A 26,509-nucleotide genomic window follows, 5' to 3' on the forward strand; every position below is an offset into this window, starting at 1 on the left:
TTAAATTCATTCTCAGAAGATTTCTTGAGGCTTTCTAACCCTGCACATCACAATATAAATTTATATATTTGAACTGTTTATCAAATGATTCTCTTTTATAACTGCTTTCTTTAATCATTTATCTATTAACAGACAACCAGACCCCAAAATGTCAGTGCTTTAATATAGTAAAGGTTTATTTCCTTTTTATGGTACAGTCCAAAGAGTCAGAAGTTGGGGCAAGAGTGTGGGTGCCAATCAAGACTATGAAATGAAATTGCCCACTGGACCTTCTGCATCTGGTTGGCAGACAAGAGAAGAGTGAGAGCAAGGAAAATGCTATGAGAGGTTTTATTAGAAGCCAGACCTGGAAGTGGGGGACATTATTTCTTTTCATATCTCATCGGCCAGATTCATTAGAAAGTTTCAGTAAACCTCAGGAAAGCCCAGGAAATGGAATCTATCTCTGTGCTCAGGAGACAAAGGAAACTAGGTTTGGTAAACAGAAGGATCCTCCCTCTCTCACCACTTCTAAAGAATAATGACATTAGTTACAGCTTTTGCTCAAAATGCCTTAAAAAGCAAACCTTTTAAGTATGTACGAAGCATGAGTTCACGAACATCTCCCGCAAACCCCTCTAAACTGTGAGTTAAGTAAGGGCAGTGAACAGCTGTTTTCAGGTATGTATTTTATCCAGTATTTCCAGCATGCCGTCTTTATTTCTTCTGCAGTGCTTCCACCACTTCCTGGTTATTATACACTCATTTTTAATCTCTGTATCTAGAGACAATTTAAAAATCTGGTATGCACGTGTATCATGCATTATGTTTTTTAAGTTTAATGTGAGTCCTAATAGGTTACAGTCATTAATGATTAGATAAATGGCATTTTTTATCTGCTTTTTTGTTCTTCAGTCCAGATGAACAAGGTGTGGACATTCTTATAGTGCTCATATTTCGATACCCATCTACTGATAGTGCTGAACAAATCAAGAAAAAAATTGAAAAGGCTTTATATCAAAGTTTGAAGACCAAACAATTGTCTTTGACCATAAACAAACCATCATTTAGACTCACACGTAAGTCTTTTATTTTTATTTGCCACTTTTTCAGTTCCCTCCTCTTATAACCCTCTTTAATTTTTGTAAGCAATATATATATATTTATTTATTTATTGTAAGCTATATATATATATATATATATATAAAATCTCAGCATGGAATACAACTAAAATAAAATTCCACTATGAGGCAAAATTTACTATTACAACTTTTTTTTTTCATATTTTACTAGGGCTTTTAATAAGATTTCTAAACTTTTTTCCATATCATATATTATTGGGTCCTTACAAAAGTTCCAAAGGGTAAGTATTACTTTCGCCATTTTACAGGTAAAGAAGCTGAGACTCAAGGAAGATGTGAGACATGGGATTAGCAAACCTTGGGGCTAGAATTAGACACAGGTATTGTGACTCACAGAGGTCTTTACAGATCAGTTCTGGGTTTTTTTTTTTTATAGTATCAAAGAAAGACGTCTTCATGAAGGTTTACCCCTGTAGGAAGAGCCAGTGACATGAACTGTAAAGAGGTTCTCTAGCTTGTTTCCAACTTAAAACTATTTTTCATCACTTCATTATTTATTCCTCATGAATTGAAATAGGAAAGTTCTTGTTTTGTTTTCCTCCCAAAGTGGAAGAAAAGGGAGTTCAAAAAGTTTAGGAAACTAAAATTCAAACTACCTTACAGCTAGTTGGAACCCGAGCCGATTTCTATGCCAATATGTAATTGAAGGTAGTAAAATAATGTGTTTCAAATAAAATTTTAAAGGTCAAGGGCAAGAACTGTATCTTTTTATTTTCTTTCCCCTCCCTCAAACACTAGCATATATGTCACATGTGATAGATGTTCCAGCTCCATTCATTGCTTCTTGTTATGTATTTCCAAGTTTAGTTACTTCTAATTTAATACAAAAAAAGATGGGAGAGGGGCTTATATTTTGGACCCAAAAGACTTCTCCCTTCCCAATAAGTCATGCATTTATTTAGGAAACAAGTTATCTAAAGTTAATTCTTTTATTGTTAGAAATCAGGAAAGTTCTTTAAATATATTTTGAGATAAATCCCCACAAATATTGTTACATTCTCAAGAAGTAATTAGAAATAAGGGAGATCATGGTATCCACCTTGATTGTTGGTCAATTATATTCCAAAGTAAAACAAAGTATTTTCCAGCATTCTATAAATGGAAATCTCAATTCCTGATGATATAACTGTGCCTAAGCCACAATCATATATCCTAAAGTAAAATAACCATTACAAAAGTGACATTATATTATGTTTACTGAGTTGTTACAGCTGTAGAGTTTCTTTTTGTACAATCTATAAAAAAAATTTTGGCATCATTGGTTACATACAATGATTTTTTATGATACAAGTTGTTTTAATACCAAAATAAATTCTCTGACCATGCTCAATATTGAAGATTTAACTGTGTATGTTTTCTTCTGCCACATACATGTATTTGTTAAATAAAGAGACATATCCATGAAACCTCTAGTAGGAATTGGGGCTCGCATCCCTTTTTGGGGAGAAGTCAATGTTCCTGATAAAATCACCATAATTCTCCATGTTCTCACTGACAAACAAACAGAAAACCAATCACTAACCCAACAAACATCTAATGTAGCTGAGTTATAATGAAAATGAATGAATAAATTTGAAGGGAAAAAAGATGTCACAGAAGGGAAACATAAAATGAAGTGAAAGTTTGTGTATGGCTGGAGTCTCTGGACTGGTTGTGTGTGAAAGAACTTCATGCCTCTAGTGCCTGCTGCCTGAGCCACAACTATCCAAGCCATTCACAAGAGAGAATCCTCAGGGAGACAAGGTTATCAACCTGCATTGACTAAATTACTAGTCTGTTAGATCAGGGCCTTGAAATTGGGCCCTCAGTGGTCTGTGATGCATTTAGCTCCACAGAGCTACCATTTCAGACTGGCCATTAGGAATACGCCTAAACCACATAGGTTGGTAAACACCAATTGTGATGGGAATTGGAGGTTGCTGCCTCAGATTATACTGGAGCCCCCAAAGAAAGTCAGGGACATTTATCTTTATTTATTATTTCCTAATTTCCTAATTTCTGTTTCTTTTTCCTGAGCAAAATCAGGAAATAAAATGCTCTCTGATTTAATTTTAAAGTAAATTACACAATTTGAACCAAAAATAAAATCAGAGTAAAAGGTTATTTATATATTACTTGATTATGAAAAATCTCATGTTCTCTTGAAATATGTATGCTTTCGATAATTTGCATTTCTATTAATGACCAGTTGAACAACGTAACATGAAAATGGGAATATATTCTTCTGCCAACTAATTCATGTTTTGCTTATTCCAGCTATTGACAGCAAAAAGATGAGGAATCTTCTCAACAGTCGTAAGTTCCAAAACCCACAATTAACTGTTTATTTCACAGTAAAAGATCATGAAAAAAAGTTATAGAAAAGTTAGCAGTAAAGTTTACCAAGCTTTTTAAGACTTATTTTATATTTTTGTAAACCAAGCACTTAGTCTTATTATTTTTAGTATTTAAGTATTTAAATTTATAAATTTATACCAAATACAGTTTTAAGTTTATATGACCTACGAGATGTGGTTAAAAACACCTTACATAATATTCTAGATATTATATTAATATTCATTATAAATAATTGTTTTAATATTATCTACCAATTCAAGAGGGTGTTTTAAACTGGTAACATTTAGGCTTTAATTTTTTTTTAATTTGCTTGCATTTTTATTGAAATATCTGTTATGTACATTCTCTTCCTCTTCCTGCCCTGCACCCCACATTCCAGCATTGGTACATAGTTAAGGTCTATTGTGGACAAACACGCCCATTAAAAATGTTGTAACACTTTAAGTTCTCCTTTAAGATTGACTTGAAATCTAGTCAATTGAGGGTTTGAAATCAGGGAAGAAGAATTTTTTTTTAAACTAGCCTTTCAAGTTTTAAAAGACCAAAAAAGTCAATATTGTTTAAATCTGTTAAAATACAGGGCTTTGCAAACACAATAAATTGATTCTCTTTAGTCATTAGTTAAGGGAAAATCATGACCTACATTTAGTATTGGGCTCTCTCTCAGTAATAAGGATACTGCTGCTACTTTTGGTGTGGATCCTCCTAATTTTGTATCCCACTCTGTCACCTACCAGCTGGGTGGCTGCCAGCAATGTTCCCTCTTCAAGTCTTAATTTTCTCATCTAAAAGGTATGTTTCTATAAATACATCTAAAACACATAGCAGAGGATCTATACATTTTTGGTGCTCAATGAATTATCTATATATGCTTTATAAGGAGAGACAGAAGTTAATTCCTGGACTGAATGCCTTGAAATGTTAGTAAACATTTCTTCTGAACCTCAGTAGGATCAGCAAGACCTGTATCAAATAAGCTCAAAGGCTGAGTGCTATGAATGGTTCACAAGGTAGCAGGGACAAAGGATTGTCTATAACCAAAGCAAATCAGAATATACTTTTTTCCTCCTTTTTATGAATACGAATGATCATGTATTTCTGTGGCAGGCTGTGGAATAAGGATGACGTCTTCAAACATGCCATTACCAGCATCCTCTTCTACTCAAAGAATTGTCCAAGGAAGGGAAACAGCTATGGAAGGGGAATGGCCATGGCAGGCCAGCCTCCAGCTCATAGGGTCAGGCCATCAGTGTGGAGCCAGCCTCATCAGTAACACATGGCTGCTCACAGCAGCTCACTGCTTTTGGAAGTAAGTTAACCAAGGCTGCTGTGAGCCTTCTTTTCACAGTCCTCATCTGCCACTGATTTAGTGCGTCAGAAGAGTCCAGTCTTGCCAGTTTATCCTTTGCTCCATTCAGGGTAGACCCAGCTGTCCCCTAAATGGATAATGCTTCCCCTATGCCCTGTCTTTGATGGTTGGTTTTTGTCATTTATAGTTCTTATATATTTTCCTCTATCATCATGAACCTAGTGCTGTCTTTCCTATTATATATTATATAAAATGATATGTAGATTATTTTAGTGTAAAGACTATTACACATGTAACAAGTTTAATCTCTTTTACATACTCAAGAAGAAAGTCAGCTACTTTTGTTTTGTTTTTTTTCCAATTAATCCCTCTAACTTCCCACTGTCAGCATTGCCATCACTTTACAAACAAGAAAAGAATCATAGGTATCCCTCTTGAACTTCTCTCTTCTCATTGCATTCTCTAGGAACCCTGCAGGCCTGTATGGTCCAGAAAAGTGTGTGGAAGGTGGGAGAGACCTGCTACCTTGTCTTACTCCCCTCACGGTATTCAAGACTGGTTATGTACAGCCCAGCAAAATCTCTCTGGGCTTTCATGGTTGTACCTCTTAAAACTCAGCTGTGTCACTTCATGTACACAGACATACATAGGCACCCTACTGCCCCAAGAGGTCAGGAACACACAATCTTTCTTCTCTGAGGTTTTACCATCATGGTACAGAAAGCTTTTCCTTTTAAACTCTCAAAGACAATACTCTAAATAAAGACCCTTTGCCTGGCCAGTGGCACTGCTTCTGCACCCTGCACCTTATTAAAGGAGCCTATCCCTGGTGATTCTCGGAGGTGCTTTATCATCCTTCTAAGGGTGACATCCCAGATGGTTCCAAGATACTAAGGTGATTATGTGTTGCTTCTTCACAGAAGAGAAGAGAAAAGGGACTGACTTATATATGTGTATTTACAACTCCCGAAATAACTGGCATTATGCCTTATGGGTAAATTTGAGTCCCACTCACTTGTGAAGGTTTTCTAATTTTTTCATATTCACACAATCCTCCAATCTTTGCACTTCCGTTTTTGTGAGAATGTCTTCCATTTTAGTTTATAACTTATCTCTCTTTATGTAAATTAAAAATAAACAAATCCAGAATTCCAACTTAATATTTAGTGAAGAATACAAGCTCTGGCGATTGAAATTCTTGTTTCAGTAGGTCCAGTGCAGGTTCTGGGTACTCACAGACCTATATGGGAATTGGCCATTGAGCTTGATGAAGTAGAGATTACTGGTGATCTTGATAAAAGAAGTACTTGATAAAGGAAGTAAAGAGATAATAGGACTAGCCAGAATTTGCTGGTGATATAAACCTTGTGAGAGAGAAAAGCATCTATGTGAAAGGAGAACTGAAAGTCTAGTAAGAGGGACTGACCAGGCCAGATCCATGGGCGGTAGGAGCTGACGTTGAGTTGGGATTAATTAGCCCTTGTATATCAGGGAGGGATATGAGCATAGGGCGGAGAAAAACCATGTGTATACATGAAAGTTTGCAAAGCAGACAAATTACACTTCACTTCAAAGACCACAGTAAAACCCAGTAAAATAAGAACGAAAAAGTGAGTCATAAAATAAGAATCAGTGGAAGACATGACATGGAGAGAAAATGCCTCTTGGTACGTATATTATCCAAAACAAATCAAAATTAATTTCTACACAGTTTGTTGAAATTAAGGAAAAAAGGACCTGGAGAGTTCCTAGCAAGCAAGAACTTTAAAAATTGGAAATTAATCATAGTTATTAATTATTTGTACATAATTGTAATAATTTTAAAAACTATTTTTTCCTATTATTTTATCAACTACAAACTTTCTCACCAAAAGAATGTTTCAGGAGCATAATACTGATAGTTGGGAAGAAATACAGTCCCAGTCTCTTTTACAGAATTAAGTCAAGCATCACAATATTACTTTTAAATTTTTTGCAGAAATAAAGACCCAACTCAATGGATTGCTACTTTTGGTGCAACTATAACACCACCCGCAGTGAAACGAAATGTGAGGAAAGTTATTCTTCATGAGAATTACCATAGAGAAACAAATGAAAATGACATTGCTTTGGTTCAGCTCTCTATCGGAGTTGAGTTTTCAAATATAGTCCAGAGAGTTTGCCTCCCAGATTCGTCTATAAAGTTGCCACCTAAAACAAGTGTGTTCGTCACAGGATTTGGATCCATTGTAGATGATGGTGAGCAGTTTCAACCTAATTTTCTTAGCACAAGAATGTCTTGAGATCGAACGAGCTAGCTATCTTAAGGAATCCCTCTTAAGCTTTTAATGAAAGTAATGGTCTTTCCAATATGTGTGGCCTTGGGCAGAACAGGGGCTGTGGGTTAAAAAGTAAAAATCAGGCCCTGTCTTTTGAGTTTACAATTTATGATGATCATAAATATTAAAATGGGTTGTAAATATTTTGAGCATTTTTTTTGATTAGTCAATAAAATCTGTATCTTTTTCCTGTGTCCAACCTGCTAGGGGTGTTAAAAGACATCAAGTCTAGTAATTGTATAAATTAAACACCAGAACTTAAGATTTCTAGGTACTAGTTCACTCTAAAGAGAAAGATTAGGCCAGCAGTGATGGCTCAAGCCTGTAATCCCAACACTTTGGGAGGCCGAGTCGGGCGGATCACGAGGGCAGGAGATCAAGACCATCCTGGCCAATATGGTGAAACTCTGTCTCTACTAAAAATAAAAATAAAAAAGAAAGAAAGAAAGAAAGAAATAGAAAGAAAGAAAGAAAGAAAGAAAGAAAGAAAGAAAGAAAGAAAGAAGAAAGAAATCTCAACTGCTCAACTGGAGCAGTGGAAAAAAAAAAAGTCAGGGAGAGAGAACCTGTGCAGTACAAAAGAAAGAAAGAAGAAAGAAAGAAAAAAAAGAAAGAAAGAAGAAAGAAAGAAAAAGAAAGAAAGAAAGAAAGAGAAAGAAAGAAAGAGGAAAGAAAGAAAAGAAAGAAAGAAAGAAATCTCAACTACTCAACTGGAGCAGTGGAAAAAAAAAAAGTCAGGGAGAGAGAACCTGTGCAGTACAAAAGAAAGAAAGAAGAAAGAAAGAAAAAGAAAGAAAGAACAAAGAAAGAAAAAGAAAGAAAGAAAAAAGAAAGAAAGAAAGAAATCTCAACTGCTCAACTGGAGCAGTGGAAAAAAAAAGTCAGGGAGAGAGAACCTGTGGAGTACATGAACTTACCTGTTTTAGAAAAGTATCTCCAGAGGCAGTTGGATTTTTGTCAGCTGTTGAGGTGTTTATTATCTTGATGCTCCTTCTTTTTCTCTATATTAATAAGCAGTTCTGTTTTGAAAATGTTGGAGGGCTTCCAGATCTTGGTTCAGAATACAGTACAAGGAACAATTCACAAGATAAAATTTGGCTGTGACTCCCAAATGAGCGTGTCAGAAATGTCGTGTAGTGAAAGTGCATCCGCATGTCAGTCTCTTGAAGACGGCTCAGTTCCAGAAATTCTCATTAGCCTGCTTTATAATGCCACAAACGGAAGGCTATCAGCAGAAGTGATAAAAGGCAGCCACTTAAAAAACGTGGCAGCAAACAGACCACCCAATACATATGTTAACTCTACTGAAATCCATGTATCAAGAGATGTCCAAATGCAAGATATCCATCCGCAGAGGGCAGCCAAAGCCAGTGTACACGGAAACTTTTGTTTTTCAAGTGGCCCTGTTTCATCTTTCTGATGTGACACTCATACTGTCTGTGTATAACAAAAGCAGCATGAGAAGAAAAGAGACGATGGGCTGGATTTATGTAGGTCTCAACGGCTCTGGAGAAGAACTCAATCACTGGACTGAAGTGAAAGAGTCAAAAGGACGGCAAGTAGGTAGATGGCAGGTGTTGCTAGAGTTATGATGAATAGAATAAGCAAACAGTTACCATCCAAGGCAGCATATTTCTAATTACAACATTACTGTTTCTACCAAGTCACCATTACAAGAGCTGTTCTTTGAAGAATCATATTCAACCTTTTACCAAAATGCTTTAAGTTCTATGGAAAGAACATGTAATACTGACATAAATGAGGAAAATATGTGTGTCTGGTAGATCTTGTTTGGGAAACTGAGAAACGTACATTATCATTGGTAAACTAACAGTCCTCCAGAAGTTTAATGAGATGTTTTTGAAGTTAATTTTAATTCAGCAAAAGAGCCAGTCATTTTATGAAAAATCAAAATTATAAGTGATTTTAAAAACCAGAATTTTAGTTGCAATATAATTTTAATATCACTCTACATACTATTTAGAAAACATAGTTTGGCCAGTCCCTGGTGTTTGTAATGTTCTTTGATATGAAAAAGTAGTCCTCCAACCCTGTCGCATCTAATGGCGAAGGGTTTCAGTCACATTGAAAATTGTTTTATTTCAGACACGTTCCCTTTGTGCACTTAGTTTCATTGTGCCTCAGTTCCTCTCTATAGCACTAAATCTAAGTGCAAACAAGTATTCATTTTCATACAGGAATGTTTTTAATATGTTTTTTTTTAAAAGTTCATTTTTCATTTGCCTCTGCTTTTGCCTGATCCAAAGAGACAAAGTCACAGTACTGGTCCCTTGCAAGTCTTTAGACAGGTTGCACTGTAGAACTACGTAACTTTCTGTTGAAAGCATTTCCTGTATTCTTGCATTCCAATGTAGGAAGCTAGTAGAGCAGGACTTTACTTTAAAATTTCTTTCAGTGATTGACTCTTCAAAAATTGCAGTAATGTGAAAATACATTTTTTTTTTACAAACTGAAAACAGCAGATAAACTGTAGAAAATGAAAAACAATTCAATTTTAATTTTCTGCTCTGAGTATTTAGTAACCAACACTGCGTAAAGCAGGTAGCATCCAAAATAAGAAACTGTTCTCTCTTTAAATCTTCACTCTTACTTCAATTTATATTTGTGATATAAAGACTATGCAGTTCTCAGTTTGAATCGGAACATCATGTTAAAAACAGTTCTGAGATTCCTTATGAAGTTTCCAGTAACTTGTGACTAGATTTTATGAAATTTACAGATAAAGTTCTTCAACGTGATGTTATCTTGTACCTTTCATGTAAGTTCAATTTGCTCACACAGCTTGAAAGTTGTATTTGCAAAATTAAGCCTTCAATTTTTATAAATGCAACGATTCCTCAGAACAGTGTGGCAAGATCTTTATTTCCTCCGAAGCATGTAAAAGTTGTATAATGTGCTAATTTTTTAATGGCAAGTCACTTTCATTTGTTTTTATATTTAGGAACTCTAATTAATCAGGAATATTATAAGCTGTTTTCTTTATAATTTTGCTTCTTACCTAATATATCATTTTATGCATATACTTTATTAGAGTATGTTTTATATATATTCAAAATAGCTTCTTTTTTCTCCTTCTCATTTCTAGTTAAAATAGACAAAAACATACTATTTACCAGTTACTAAAAAGCAGTATATCATTGCTCCTAGTCCCAACTAAGTACTATATATTATTATAAACTAGAACTTGTTATTACCGTAATAACAAAACAATGCATAGATATTACTTCAGCTTGGCTATACTGAAAGGCCTTAAAAGAAATCCAAAAAGACCATGAAATTCTGTATTTTTTCATTTAAAAAAGGCAGCTGTATGCATTCATACACATGAATTGTAAGAAAAAATACAAAAGCTATATTGCATGACATGAGGTTTGAGAATGTGTGTTACAGGGCTGCATTAAAGCGAAAAATTCATCTTTTATTGTTACATCAATGAGCTTTCTCCAGGATTTTTAAAATAAACAAGTAAGAATTAGAACCTGAAAAAAAAAAAGAGATACTTATATTTCTATCAAGGATATCCTGAAAAAAAAACTAGTGCTAATATATCTTTTTTTTTTTTTTTTTTTTTTTTGAGATGGAGTCTCACTCTGTCACCCAGGCTGGAGTGCAGTGGCACCATCTTGGCTCATTGCAAGCTCTGCCTCCCAGGTTCACGCCGTTCTCCTGCCTCAGCCTCCTGAGTAGCTGGGATTACAGGCACCCGCCACCATGCCTGGCTAATTTTTTTTTTTTTTGTATTTTTAGTAGAGACAGGGTTTCACCGTGTTAGTCAGGATGGTCTCGATCTCCTGACCTTGTGATCCGCCTGCCTCGGCCTCCCAAAGTGGTAGGATTACAGGCGTGAGCCACCGCGCCCGGCCAACGACTGCTAATCTATCGTAATCTAGCTTTTTTTTTTTTTTTGACAGAATTTTATTATATGAAAAGTTTTCCAAATGCTCCATGCATATCCAACTTGGCTTTGTGAGAAGTTCTTAAAAGTCTCTTACAGCGAGCTCAGGGCTACTCACCAACAGCTTCAACCCAGAGCCCTAAACTACTTCTTTTCTGTATTCAACTGTGCAGTATCCTCTCCTCCTAACACCCAGCCCTGTTCTGTGTTGTTATCAGATCACTAGCACATATTGGGCATTCATTTTGTTTCCCATGCTGTGAGACACCCCTAAATAGTACATGACAGAGTAGAGTAGGGTGAAGAGATCTGTGCAGCTGGCTCCTGGTTTCTACTTGAATAGCTTTAGGAATGTCAATAAACTTCCAGGGGCCATGGTTTCCTTATATGGAAAATGTGGCAGTTGGACAAGATCAGTGTTATGGACCTCTATGAGAATCTAATGAGGACTATGGACCCTCTCCTCATGAAAAAATGCATGCATATGTAATATTTTGCATGTAGTTTTAAGGCTCCTAATATCCTTGAAAGATCTACAAAGGTGATATAATACTACGACATGTATGTTTATGGTTCCTTGCATGCAGACATTTATGACACAGAAAATAAGATGATAGCTAATGTTAATAATCTTTGGCTTTTGCTACAATTTATGTGTCTTTTATGTCTTAGATGCAGTCGTATTTGAGGAATACTGTTTATTTGTTTGTTTGTCCATTTGTGCAATAGGACCTATACAAAATGCACTTCGGCAAGCCAGAGTGGAAACCATAAGCACTGATGTGTGTAACAGAAAGGATGTGTATGGTGGCCTGATAACTCCAGGAATGCTATGTGCTGGATTCATGGAAGGAAAAATAGATGCATGTAAGGTAAGTTTAAAGTCAAGGCCAAAAGTTTATGAGGAAACTTTCCATTAGGTATTTCTGAGTTTGGCATATATTTTACCTAGGAGAAAAAAAATGGCATCTCTTACACTGAGAACTGAGTTTATTTAATAATCGTAACAATAACAATAATTGTGCTGAGTGTTTAATATACTCTAAGCCAAAAATTAGCACTTTTTATACATTATTTCATTTAATGTAATGAGATAAAAGCAATATTATAGTTATCCATATTCATCCCCCAGCCTCCCAGTCATTTCCCGTCGCCCCTCACATTTTTTAATGACAGCGACAGCTGAAACAGGTTTTCTTTCCATTCCAAGCTCTGCATTAGCAACACTGACCTGTTTAAACGCTGGACTTCTAGTTCCTGGACCTCCTCTTCTCCAGTGATCTTCTATACTATTCAGCGACCTCAGACCGTCCTCTTAGAGTCACACTATGGGCCTCGTTACCAAAGCTGCTCCATCTCCAAAAATGCTCATTTGCATCTTCCTTTTTGACTACTATCCCCCAGTGTTTCCCCCCTGCTTTTTAACTACTGCTTCCCTATATACACTCACTATGTTATACCCTAGTCTACCCACTCTCACTCCCAGCACGCACAACCTACATGTACATTCCTTGTGTCTGTTCTCTGTTCTATTTTTCTCCTTAGCCTTTGTCACCATCCAGTATTTATCTAGCTTATTGCCTATTTCTCCACTAACTAAAATGTAAGCTTCTTGGAGGAAGACATATTTTAATCTATTTTATTTACTGCACCTGAAATAGACTAGTGAAAATATGTGATGACTGATTGAATGAAAAACAGTCTTTTTTCAACTTCATGGACACCTATTGTCCATTGATTACTCTGTTTTCTCACATTAATCATTTCCTTTCTTCCATCTTCTACTTTTCCAGCTCAGATTTCACTGTCCATTATTTTTTACTGATAAATCATAATTGTATTACATCTATGGAGTATGATGTGACATTTGATACATGTATACAATGTGGAATGGTTAAGTAGAGCTAATTAACATATCTGTCACCTCACTTAACATTTTTTTTGTGATAGACATCTAAAATTTACTCTCTTAGTTATTTTGAAATCTATAATACAGTATTATTGGTTATAGTCACCCTGCTTTGCAGTAGATCTCAAAACTTATTCCTCCTCACTGAAACTTTGCACCCTCTGACTAGCAACTCCCCCTTCCCTCACTCTCCACCCCCCTAGGCCCACCCAGACTCTGATAATCATCAGTCTACTCTCTACTTCCATGAATCCAACTTTTTTAGATTGCACATATAGGTGAAATGATGTAGTGTATGTCTTTCTGGCTTATTTCACTTAGCATAATGTCCTCTAGATCCATGTATGTTGTCCCAAATGGACAGAATTTATTCTTTTTATGGCTGCATAATATTTATTTTGTAGATATACCATATTTTCTTATCTCTTCACACATTGATGAACACTTAGGTTGATTCCATATCTTGGCTATTCTGAGTAATGCTGCAGTGAACATGGGAGTACAGATATTCCTTTGACATATTGATTTTAATTTTTTGGATATATTCCCAGAAGTGGGGTTGCTAGATCATATGGTAGTTCTATTTTTAGTTTTATAAAGAGCCTCCATAGTGTTTTCAATAATATCTGTACTAATTTACATTCCCACCAAGAGTATATAGGGGTTCCCTTTTCTCTTCATCCTCAATACTTGACTTTCATCTTTTTTATAAAAAACATTATAATAGGAGTAAAGAGATATCTCATTGTGGTTTAAATTCATTTCCCTAATGATTTGTAATGCTGAGCATTTTTTTCATGAACGTGATGGTCATTTGTATGTCTTCTTTTGAGAGGTATCTGAGTCCTTTGCCAATTTTTTAAAATCAGGTTTTGTTTTGTTTTTTGCTATTGTGTAAACTTCTTTATATATTTTGGATATAAGCCCATATATATATGGTTTGCAAACATGTTTTCCCATTCTGTGAGTTGTCTCTTCACTTTATTAATTGTTGTTTTGTTTTGTTTGTTTGCCATGCAAAAGCTTTTCAGTTTGATACAATCTCATTTGCCTGTTTTTGCTTTTGTTGCCCGAGTTTTTGAGGTAATATTCAAAAATCCTTGCCCAAACCAATGTCATGGAGCTTTTCCTCTGTTTTGTTCTAGTAGTTTTATAGTTTCAGGTCTTAAGTTTAGGTTTTTAATCCATTTTGAGTTTCTTTTTGTGCATGGTGTAAGGGTAAGGGTCTAATTTCATTCTTCTCCTTTTTCTTTGTTTTTTTTTGAGACAGAGTCTCACTTTGTCACCCAGGCTGGAGTACAGTGGTACGATCTCAAATCACTGCAACCTCTGCCTTCCAGGTTCAAGCTATTCTCCTGTCTCAGCTTCCTGAGTAGCTGGGACTACAGGCATGTGCCACCACGCTTGGCTAATTTTTATATTTTCAGTAAAGACGAGGTTTCTCCATGTTGGCCAGGTTGGTCTCGAACTCCTGACCTTAAGTGATCCACCTGCCTCAGCCTCCCAAAGTGCTGGGATTACAGGCATGAGCCACCACGCCCAACCTAATTTTATTCTTCTGATGTAGATGACCAATTTTACCAGCACCATTTACTGAATAGACTATCTTTTCCTCAGTGTGTATTCTTGGCATCTTTGTCAAGAAATCAATAGACCATAAATATATGTGTTTTTTTCTGGCTTTCTATTCCATTAGTTGATGAGTCTGTTATTATGCCAGTACCATGCTGTGTTGATTACAATTGCTTTATAAGACATTTTGAAACCAGGTTGTGTAAGGCCTCTAGCTCTGTTCTTTTTGCTCAAAATTATTTTGACTATTCAAGGTTTTTTTGCTTCTATATGGATTTAAGGATTGTTTTCTCTCTTTGTGAAAAATGGCATTGGAATTTTGGTAGGGATTCCATTTTAACAATGACAATTTTAACATTTTAATGAACATTTTAACAATGATAATTCTTCCAATCCATAAACATGGAATATATTTTCATTTTTGTGTGTTTTCTTCAGCTTCTTTCTTCTACATTTTATACTTTTCAGTATACAAAGCGTTCACCTCTTCAGTTAAATTTACTCCCAAGTGTTTTATTTTTTGTTGCTGTTGTAAATGGATTGTTCTCTTAATTTCCTTTTCAGATAGCTCACTATTAGTGTATGGAAACACTATTGAGTTTTGTATATTGATTTTGTATTCTGCAAACTTACTGAATTTGTTTATCTCTTCTAACAGCTTTTTGTTGGTTTTAGGGTTTTCTATCTATAAGATCATGTTGTCAACACACAAAGACAATTTCATCTCTTCCTTTCCTATTAGAATGTCTTCTATTTCTTTCTCTTGCCTAATTTCTCTAGCGACAACTTCCAGAACTGCGTTGAAAAGAAATCAGAGTAGACATCCTTTTGATGTCCCTGGTCTTACAGGAAACACTTTAGATTTTTCACTATGGCTTTAATAACAAAAGCCAATATATGGCTTTTATTGTGTTTGACATACACCTATTATGTTGAAAGTTTTTCTTACAAAAGCGTGTTGAATTTTTTCAAAAGCTTTTCCTGCATCTGTTGAATGGATCATGGTTTTTAGCCTTCATTTTGCTAATGTAATGAATCATACTTATTGATTTGAATATATTGAATCATTCTTGCCTCTGAGGGATAAATCCCACTTGATATTGATGAATGATTCTTTTAATCTATTTGAATTTGGTTCGTGAGTATTTTGTTAAGTATTTTTACATCCTATGTTTATCAGGAATATTGACCCATAATTTTCTTTTCTTGTAGTGTCCTTATCTGGCTTTAGCATCAAGGTAATCCTTACCTTGTCAAATGAGTTCGGGAGTATTTCCTCTTAAATTTTCTGGAAGAGTTTAAGAAGGATTGATATTAGCTCTTCTTTAGATGCTTGGTGGAATTGAACTGTGAAGCCATCTGGTCCTAGACTTGACTTTGGTGGGAGACTTTTTAATTACTGATTCAATATTCTTACTTATTTTTGATCTGTTCAGGTTTTCCATTTCTTCAGGTTTTCCACTTCTTCATGATTCAGTCTTAATAGGTTGTTTTACCTTCTTAAATATTTCTGCATCACCATTTCTCCTTTCTTTGCCTCTCTTTCACGCTCCTTTCCTTCCTCCCTTGACCAGACAACTACACTAGCTGTCTTGCTAATTTCCTCATTTTTACTCTTATGCTCATCTCGTGCGTTAGGCAAATAAGGGCCAGAACCATTTCCAAAAAAAATGCTAATCATGTCAGATCTCTCTCTGAAACACTTCAGTGGCTTACCTTTAGTCCTAAGATACAAACAAAAACTTCTAAACAAGACCTACAAGGCTCTACATGGACTTGTCTTTCCTTACCTTCCAGATTCATCACACTCCTCTCTACACCCACCTCCTTTTCTAGGCCCTTGCATTTGCCAGGTTCCTTCATGCCACAGAGCATTTGTAATACTGTTCCCTCTGCCTGTAACACACCTGACCCCCACTTCCCTTGTGCTCAGTTCTTCCTTCAGATACCAGCTCAATTATACTCATCAGGGGAAACTTTCCTGTTTTTCCTTATCAGTCAAATTTCCCTTTTGTATGTTACCATAGTACTTATCATAATGGTCATTTTGCATCTGTTTTTAGGCTTATTTAATATTGTTGTTGTTGTTTTTAACCTAAACTTCAAACTCTATGAGCACAGAGGCCTGTCATTTTCGTCATCATTTTATCCCTAATAGACATCAGATTGCCTCAGACATAGAATAGGAACTCAATAAATAGTTAATTAAAGAAACAGATAAATAAATAAGTGAGGAAGAGGCACAGAAAGCTTAAGTATCTTACCTAGGGTCATACAGCCAGTAATCAATAGAGCTGGACCTGAAACCGGCAGTTCAGCTGCTGAGACCACACTTTTAACGACCACATGTTTATTTGTTTATTTACTTAATCTTCTTTGTTCTTATTTTTGTTTTCCAAATGAGATTTAAAGGAGCTTATAAAAATTTAGCAAGAAAACTAATTAGAAATAGGTGAGTAAAAGAAAAGGAGACCAAGAATAGGTCCATAAAATACGATCAAGGTGACAGCATTTGGAAGAGATCCTTGAAATTGTATACCTAGGCTTACAAATGCTAATCTCACATTTAACATTTTATATACATTGTTACTAAACCATACTAAACAGGCCTGGTCAAACTAGAAAAAAAAACAACCTAAGGATACTGATGCAGAAATAATGTAACCATTTCCTGTGAATGAATGTTAGCCTTCCTAAGAAAAACAATGCCCTTTAAATTTTAGCAAAAATTTTAATTCAGTTGAGAGACCCATTATATAGTCTGTAGTCTGGCTGTGGTCTGTGTACCAATTTCCTTTTTTCTCTGTGAACGTCAGATTACAATACCTTCCCACTGAATTAAAGTAGAGTTAACAATTTAAAATATGTTTTTATTTCAGGGAGATTCTGGTGGACCTCTGGTTTATGATAATCATGACATCTGGTATGTTGTAGGTATAGTAAGTTGGGGACAATCATGTGCGCTTCCCAAAAAACCTGGAGTCTACACCAGAGTAACTAAGTATCGAGATTGGATTGCCTCAAAGACTGGTATGTAGTGTGGATTGTCCATGAGTTATACACATGGCACTTGAAGCTGATACTCCTGCATATTTTGTATTGTTTAAATTCATTTAGTTTGGATTAGTGCTTTTGCTAGATGTCAAGAAGCCCTTCAGATCCAGACAAATCTAATATCCTGAGGTGGCCTTTTTGTACATAGGACCAAACCCCCTCTACCATGAGGGAAGAAGACACAGCAAATGACAGATAGCACCTATTCCTTACTCACAAGGGAAACTGCTTGTGATACTTCCTAGTAAGATAAATAAGTGGTTTCCCTCAATCGAAGACGGGAACATCATTTTCCACAGGATATGAAGAGCTGCCAGTAATGCCAAAATCTTACCTTGTATAATACCTGGAGCACGTGAGATTCTTCTAGTGAAAAAGAACAGTCTTCCCTGAAGACTCAGGGCTTCAACATTCTAGAACTGATAAGTGGACCTTCAGTGTGCAAGAATGGAGAAGCATGGGATTTGCAATATGACTTGAGCTGGGCTTATATCTCATAATACAGAGCACTATCACTAACCTCAACAGTTGACTTTTTAAATGTATCTGAACTTGCTGTTAACAGTGTTATACACTCAAGCACTAGCTTCAGGAAGCATGCTGTATTGTTAAGAAGCTTTTCTGATTTATTCTTTAACAGCATCTTGCCATCTATATGTTAGTTGCAGTTGGCCCAGAAAGGAAAAAAAAAAGAAGAAGACTCTTGGGAACGTTTTTCCATGAGCACAAGAGGATAAAAAGAAGCAGATGAAGGCTAGGAGAGTTGGTTTCAAATAATTAGTAACAGGACAAGCACTCTAATTTTTGATGGAATGAGTTATCCAATTATTTACTTAGAAATATTTATATCAGCATATGGCAACTGGTACTTTTGTAAGTCTTCAGATCTCTGACAAGTCAGATGTCCATCATAGTATCAGGTCAGATGTCTATCAGAATATCAGAGCTGATTTGTGTAAAGCTTAGTGTGAAGCATGTAGGACAGTGCCTGGCGTATACTATGAACTGAATAAATCTTTGTTATATGGAAATGAATGCCTTGGCAAGCTTTAAGATAAATGAGCTCAATTTTTTTCAAATAAGTGTTACATATGGCCCAAATCCTAATTATGGCAATAGTGGTAGAAAATGGACTTTGGACCAGGCTCCTCAAGCTGAAACATTGTCTCTGCCTCATAGGAGCTGTGTGTCCTTGCCCAAGTTACTTAACATGTCTCTTCATTAACTCTTTCACCTCTACAATGGGAATAAAAGTGGTACTACCTCATATAGTTGTTTTGAGAATTAAATTAATTAAAACAAGTAAAACACTTGCAATAGTGTCTGCACACGGTAGTCTCTCATGGATTAGCTACTATTTATCATTAATAATGTGCTTTAGATTCAATAAACCTTACTATACTTTTAAAAGATTGATCTTTGCTTCTTTAAAGCCATGTAATTGATTTCAAAGTACTCTGAATTACATTGTAAGGCAAATTCGGTGAACTACTATAATTTTTTCAAAGTCACTTTTATGCCTCATTAATATATTTTGCACTATGTCTGCTTATAGACAAGTAGTCATAGGATGTTACAATCATCTGTCACCATGGTTCTGACTACAGAGATGCATCCGTATTCATCTATACACCTCAAATGTGAGATTAGATTTGCTGCTCTGATTTATTAGAGAAAAATCTAGACTATTCATTTCCCTAGTGTTGGAAAATGTTGTTAGTTTACAAGTACATGTGTTTATATGTAATATATGTAAATGAGAGAAACACAACTAAAAATGTCTCCCGGTTATTATTCACATCTCAGTAAGATATAAACACAAAAAACTTATCATACTGTCATCGAATTTCTGAGTCAATGACTGGGAGTAGCTAAATACCACCAGAGAAAGCAGAGTAGAAACTTAAATTCTTACACGTCCTTCACTTAAACTCCTACAGTTTGCATATAGCACAGAAACATTTAAAGTTTTTGAGAATGTTTAGCATATTAAATATGGGCTTGATTGATGATGAACATATTTTATATTAAAGCTAAACACTTCCTTTAGTAGATACAGGAAAGCAAATCTGTCTATCAAAAAATTACTTTCCTCTATGTAATTTCTATAACCATGAATATGTGTTTTGTGTTATTTATATTTAATAAGACTGTGATACCTTTTTGTGAATAAGTATCTGTGAAACTGTGTATACTGATTTAAATATTTCTGTGCATAATTCAATTGAGTTCAATGATATTTAAGCATAAATGAGAGAAATAAATACACAAGGTTATAAGAAAATCCAATAATGGAAAAGTGGATTTTTTTTAACAGAATTTATATGTCCTATTTCTAGTTAGGTGTCTGACTTATTGAATGGTTTTGTAGGAATCATGTAATGTTTTCTACCTCATGTTTTCCATCTTCCAAATGGGACCTTAAGCTGTCTACCTTATGGCATTGTTGTGAGACTTTTGAGATGAATAATAAAGTTGAAAATTCTATTAATGTTCAAAACTTACTCAAAAATGCAAAGTACGTCATTGTAAACTGATATCATTTCAGATGATGCTGAAAATCCATTAAGATTTTAAAGGGGGGGTGGAGCCAAGATGGCCGAATAGGAACAGCTCTGGTCTACAGCTCCCAGCCTGAGTGACACAGAAGACGGGTGATTTCTGCATTTCTGTTTGAGGTACCGGTTTCATCTCACTAGGGAGTGCCAAACAGTGGGTGCAGGACAGTCGGTGAAGCGCACTGTGCACGAGCTGAAGCAGGGCAAGGCATTGGCTCACTCGGGAAGCGCAAGGGGTCAGGGAGTTCCCTTTCCTAGTCAAAGAAAGGGGTAACAAACGGCACCTGGAAAATAGGGTCAGTCCCACCCTAATACTGCACTTTTCCAATGGGCCTGGAAAACAGCACACTAGGAGATTGTGTCCCGCACCTCGCTCGGAGGGTCCTATGCCCATGGAGTCTCACTGATTGCTAGCACAGCAGTCTGAGATCAAACTGCAAGGCCGCAGCAAGGCTGGGGGAGGGGCGCCCGCCATTGCCCAGGCTTGCTTAGGTAAACGGCAGCCAGGAAGCTCGAACTGGGTGGAGCCCACCACAGCTCAAGGAGGCCTGCCTGCCTCTGTAGGCTCCACCTCTGGGGGCAGGGCACAGACAAACAAAAATTCAGCAGGAATCTCCGCAGACGTAAATGTCCCTGTCTCACTGACAGCTTTGAAGAGAGTAGTGGTTCTCCCAGCATGCAGCTGGAGATCTGAGAATGGACAGACTGCCTCCTAAAGTGCATCCCTCACCCCTGAGCAGCCTAACTGGGAGGCACCCCCCAGTAGGGACAGACTGACACCTCACTCGGCCGGGTACTCCTCTGAGACAAAACTTCCAGAGGAACTATCAGACAGCGGAATTTGTGGTCTCACGAAAACCCGCTGTTCTGCAGACACCGCTGCTGACACCCAGCCAAACAGGGTCTGGAGTGGACCTCTAGTAAACTCCAACAGACCTGCAGCTGAGGGTCCTGTCTGGTAGAAGGGAAACTAACAAACAGAAAGGACATCCACACCAAAAACCAATCTGTACATCACCATCATCAAAGACCAAAAGTAGATGAAACCACAAAGATGGGGAAAAAACAGAGCAGAAAAACTGGAAACTCTAAAAAGCAGAGCACCTCTCCTCCAAAGGAACACAGTTTCTCACCAGCGACGTAACAAAGCTGGATGGAGGATTACTTTGATGAGTTGAGAGAAGAAGGCTTCAGATGATCAAACTACTCTGAGCTACGGGAGGAAATTCAAAACAATAGCAAAGAAGTTAAAAACTTTGAAAAAAAATTAGACGATTGGATAACTAACTAGAATAACCAATGGAGAGAAGGGCTTAAAGGAGCTGATGGAGCTGAAAGCCAAGTATCGAGAACTATGGGAAGATTGCAGAAGCCTCAGTAGCAGATGCGATCAACTGGAAGAAAGGGTATCGCTGATGGAAGATGAAATGAATGAAATGAAGCGAGAAGGGAAGTTTAGAGAAAAAAGAATAAAAAGAAATGAACAAAGCCTCCAAGAAATTTCGGACTATGTGAAAAGACCAAACCTACGTCTGATTGGTGTACCTGAAAATGACGGGGAGAATGGAACCAAGTTGGAAAACACTCTGCAAGATATTATCCAGGAGAACTTCCCCAATCTAGCAAGGCAGGCCAACATTCAGATTCAGGAAATACAGAGAATGCCACAGAGATACTCCTCGAGAAGAGCAACTCCAAGACACATAATTGTCAGATTCACCAAAGTTGAAATGAAGGAATAAATGTTAAGGGCAGCCAGAGAGAAAGGTCGGGTTACCCACAAAGGGAAGCCCATCAGACTAACAGCTGATCTCTGGGCAGAAACTCTACAAGCCAGAAGAGAGTTGGGGCCGATATTCAACATTCTTAAAGAAAAGAATTTTCAAACCAGAATTTCATATCCAGCCAAACTAAGCTTCATAAGTGAAGGAGAAGTAAAATACTTTACAGACGAGCAAACGCTGAGTGATTTTGTCACCACCAGGCCTGCCCTAAAAGAGCTCCTGAAGGAAGCACTAAACATGGAAAGGAACAACCGGTACCAGCCACTGCAAAAACATGCCAAATTTTAAAGACCATCGAGGCTAGGAAGAAACTGCATCAACTAACCAGCAAAATAACCAACTAACATCATAATGACAGGATCAGATTCACACATAACAATATTAACTTTAAATGTAAATGGGCTAAATGCTCCAATTAAAAGACACAGACTGGCAAACTGGATAAGGAGTCAGGACCCATCAGTGTGCTGTATTCAGGAAACCCATCTTACATGCAGAGACACACATAGACTCAAAATAAAGGGATGGAGGAAGATCTATCAAGCAAATGGAAAACAAAAAAAGGCAGGGGTTGCAATCTTAGTCTCTGAAAAATAGACTTTAAGCCAATAAAGATCAAAAGAGACAAAGAAGGCCATTACATAATGGTAAAGGGATCAATTCAACAAGAAGAGCTAACTATCCTAAATATATATGCACCCAACACAGGAGCACCCAGATTCATAAAGCAAGTCCTGAGTGACCTACAAAGGCACTTAAACTCCCACACAATAATAATGGGAGATTTTAACACCCCACTGTCAACATTAGACAGATCAACGAGACAGAAAGTTAACAAGGATATCCAGGAATTGAACTCAGTTCTGCACAAAGTGGACCTAATAGACATCTACAGAACTCTCCACCCCAAATCAAGACAATATACATTTTTTTCAGCACCACACCACACCTATTCCAAAATTGACCACATAGTTGGAAGTAAAGCTCTCCTCAGCAAATGTAAAAGAACAGAAATTATAACAAACTGTCTCTCAGACCACAGTGCAATCAAACTAGAACTCAGGATTAAGAAACTCACTCAAAACCGCTCAACTACATGGAAACTGAACAACCTGCTCCTGAATGACTATTGGGTACATAATGAAATGAAGGCAGAAATAAAGATGTTCTTTGAAACCAACGAGAACAAAGACACAACATACCAGAATCTCTGGGACACATTCAAAGCAGTGTGTAAAGGGAAATTTATAGCACTAAATGCCCACAAGAGAAAGCAGGAAAGATCCAAAATTGACACCCTAACATCACAATTAAAAGAACTAGAAAAGCAAGAGCAAACACATTCAAAAGTTAGCAGAAGGCTAGAAATAACTAAAATCAGAGCAGAACTGAAGGAAATAGAGACACAAAAAACCCTTAAAAAAATTAATGAATCCAGGAGCTGGTTTTTTGAAAAGATCAACAAAATTGACAGACCGCTAGCAAGACTAATAAAGAAGAAAAGAGAGAAGAATCAAATAGAGGCAATAAAAAATGAAAAAGGGGATATCACCACCGATCCCACAGAAATACAATCTACCATCAGAGAATACTACAAACACCTCTATGCAAATAAACTAGAAAATCTAGAAGAAATGGATAAATTCCTCGACAAATACACCCTCCCAAGACTAAACCAGGAAGAAGTTGAATCTCTGAATAGACCAATAACAGGTTCTGAAATTGTGGCAATAATCAATAGCTTACCAACCAAAAAGAGTCCAGGACCTGATGGATTCACAGCCGAATTCTACCAGAGGTACAAGGAGGAACTGGTACCATTCCTTCTGAAACTATTCCTATCAATAGAAAAAGAGGGAATCCTCCCTAACACATTTTATGAAGCCAGCATAGTCCTGATACCAAAGCCTGGCAGAGGCATAACCAAAAAAGAGAATTTCAGACCAATATCCTTGATGAACATTGATGCAAAAATCCTCAATAAAATACTGGCAAACCGAATCCAGCAGCACATCAAAAAGCTTATCCACCATAATCAAGTGGGCTTCATCCCTGGGATACAAGGCTGGTTCAACATATGCAAATCAATAAATGTAATCCAGCATATAAACAGAACCAAAGACAAAAACCACATGATTATCTCAATAGATGCAGAAAAGGCCTTTGACAAAATTCAACAACGCTTCATGCTAAAAACTCTCAATAAATTAGGTATTGATGGGACGTATCTCAAAATAATAAGAGCTATCTATGACAAACCCACAGCCAATATCATACTGAATGGGCAAAAACTGGAAGCATTCCCTTTGAAAACTGGCACAAGACAGGGATGCCCTCTCTCACCACCCCTATTCAACATAGTGCTGGAAGTTCTGGCCAGAGCAATCAGGCAGGAGAAGGAAATAAAGGGTATTCAATTAGGAAAAGAGGAAGTCAAATTGTCCCTGTTTGCAGATGACATGATTGTATATCTAGAAAACCCCATCATCTCAGCCCAAAATCTCCTTAAGCTGATTAGCAACTTCAGCAAAGTCTCAGGATACAAAATCAATGTACAAAAATCACAAGCATTCTTGTACACCAATCACAGACAAACAGAGAGCCAAATCATGAGTGAACTCCCATTCACAATTGCTTCAAAGAGAATAAAATACCTAGGAATCCAACTTACAAGGGATGTGAAGGACCTCTTCAAGGAGAACTACAAACCACTGCTCAATGAAATAAAAGAGGATACAAACAAATGGAAGAACATTCCATGCTCATGGGTTGGAAGAATCAATATCGTGAAAATGGCCATACTGCCCAAGGTAATTTATAGATTCAATGCCATCCCCATCAAGCTACCAATGACTTTCTTCACAGAATTGGAAAAAACTACTTTAAAGTTCATATGGAACCAAAAAAGAGCCCGCATCGCCAAGTCAATCCTAAGCCAAAAGAACAAAGCTGGAGGCATCACGCTACCTGACTTCAAACTATACTACAAGGCTACAGTAACCAAAACAGCATGGTACTGGTACCACAACAGAGACATAGATCAATGGAACAGATCAGAGCCCTCAGAAATGATGCCGCATATCTACAACTATCTGATCTTTGACAAACCTGACAAAAACAAGAAATGGGGAAAGGATTCCCTATTCAATAAATGGTGTTGGGAAAACTGGCTAGCCATATGTAGAAAGCTGAAACTGGATCCCTCCCTTACACCTTATACAAAGATTAATTCAAGATGGATTAAAGACTTAAATGTTAGACCTAAAACCATTAAACTCCTACAAGAAAACCTAGGCAATACCATTCAGGACATAGGCGTGGGCAAGGACTTCATGTCTAAAACACCAAAAGCAATGGCAACAAAAGCCAAAATTGACAAATGGGATCTAATTAAACTAAAGAGCTTCTGCACAGCAAAAGAAACTACCATCAGAGTGAACAGGCAACCTACAGAATGGGAGAAAATTTTTGCAAGCTAGTCATCTGACAAAGGGCTAATATCCAGAATCTACTATGAACTCAAACAAATTTACAAGAAAGAAACAACCCCATCAAAAAGTGGACAAAGGACATGAACAGACACTTCTCAAAAGAAGACATTTATGCAGCCAAAAAACACATGAAGAAATGCTCATCATCACTGGCCATCAGAGAAATGCAAATCAAAACCACAGTGAGATACCATCTCACACCAGTTAGAATGGCCACCATTGAAAAGTCAGGAAACAACAGGTGCTGGAGAGGATGTGGAGAAATAGGAACACTTTTACACTGTTGGTGGGACTGTAAACTAGTTCAACCATTGTGGAAGTCAGTGTGGTGATTCCTTAGGGATCTAGAACTAGAAATACCATTTGACCCAGCCATCCCATTACTGGGTATATACCCAAAGGACTATAAATCATGCTGCTATAAAGACACATGCACACGTATGTTTATTGCAGCACTATTCACAATAGCAAAGAGTTGGAACCAACCCAAATGTCCAACAACAATAGACTGGATTAAGAAAATGTGGCACATATACACCATGGAATACTATGCAGCCATAAAAAATGATGAATTCATGTCCTTTGTAGGGACATGGATGAAACTGGAAAACATCATTTTCAGCAAACTATCGCAAGGACAAAAAACCGAACACCGCATGTTCTCACTCATAGGTGGGAATTGAACAATGAGAACTCATGGACACAGGAAGGGGAACATCACACTCCAGGGACTGCTGTGTGGTGGGGGGAGGGGGGAAGGACAGCATTAGGAGATATACCTAATGCTAAATGACGAATTAATGGGTGCAGCACACCAACATGGCACATGGATACATATGTAACAAACCTGCACATTGTGCACATGTACCCTAAAACCTGAAGTATAATAATAAAAAAATTAAAAAAAAGATTTTAAAGAAGTTTGGATTTTTCTACAGTATTGGCATTTTTATGCTTTGTGAATTTTGAAAATATATTTGTCATCAAAGACAAAAAAAAACACCCTAAAACATAAAAAAAATAGACTTGGCCTCCTGTGTGGTGATGCTATAGTAATATTCATATCTTTTCGTAGAAAAAAAACTTCTAATTTGTCTGACTCTTTTTAAAATACAGGTCAAATCCATTAAGCTGACAATA

General features: G+C 36.7%; 1 protein-coding gene and 1 long non-coding RNA gene across 2 annotated transcripts in view; one reads left to right on the forward strand and one right to left on the reverse strand.

The window, feature by feature from the left end:
- TMPRSS11F (transmembrane serine protease 11F) overlaps positions 1-18,219 on the forward strand; it is a 74,460-nt gene extending 56,241 nt beyond the window's left edge. Inside the window, exons 5-10 of the mRNA XM_003268428.2 lie at positions 895-1,058; positions 3,378-3,416; positions 4,566-4,767; positions 6,746-7,005; positions 11,731-11,873; positions 17,362-18,219. Coding sequence (XP_003268476.2) covers positions 895-1,058; positions 3,378-3,416; positions 4,566-4,767; positions 6,746-7,005; positions 11,731-11,873; positions 17,362-17,520 — 967 coding nt within the window. The 3' untranslated portion in view covers positions 17,521-18,219. The remainder of the gene's footprint in view (positions 1-894; positions 1,059-3,377; positions 3,417-4,565; positions 4,768-6,745; positions 7,006-11,730; positions 11,874-17,361) is intronic.
- On the reverse strand, positions 156-17,921 carry LOC105738222. The gene is made up of 3 exons (XR_001113977.2): positions 17,871-17,921; positions 8,003-10,585; positions 156-278 (listed from the first exon to the last, which is right to left on the reverse strand). It is a non-coding gene; the product is annotated as an uncharacterized LOC105738222 (long non-coding RNA).
- Positions 18,220-26,509: the final 8,290 nt, after the last annotated feature.

The sequence above is a fragment of the Nomascus leucogenys genome, chromosome 9, assembly GCF_006542625.1.
Source record: "Nomascus leucogenys isolate Asia chromosome 9, Asia_NLE_v1, whole genome shotgun sequence".
NCBI lineage: Eukaryota > Metazoa > Chordata > Mammalia > Primates > Hylobatidae > Nomascus > Nomascus leucogenys.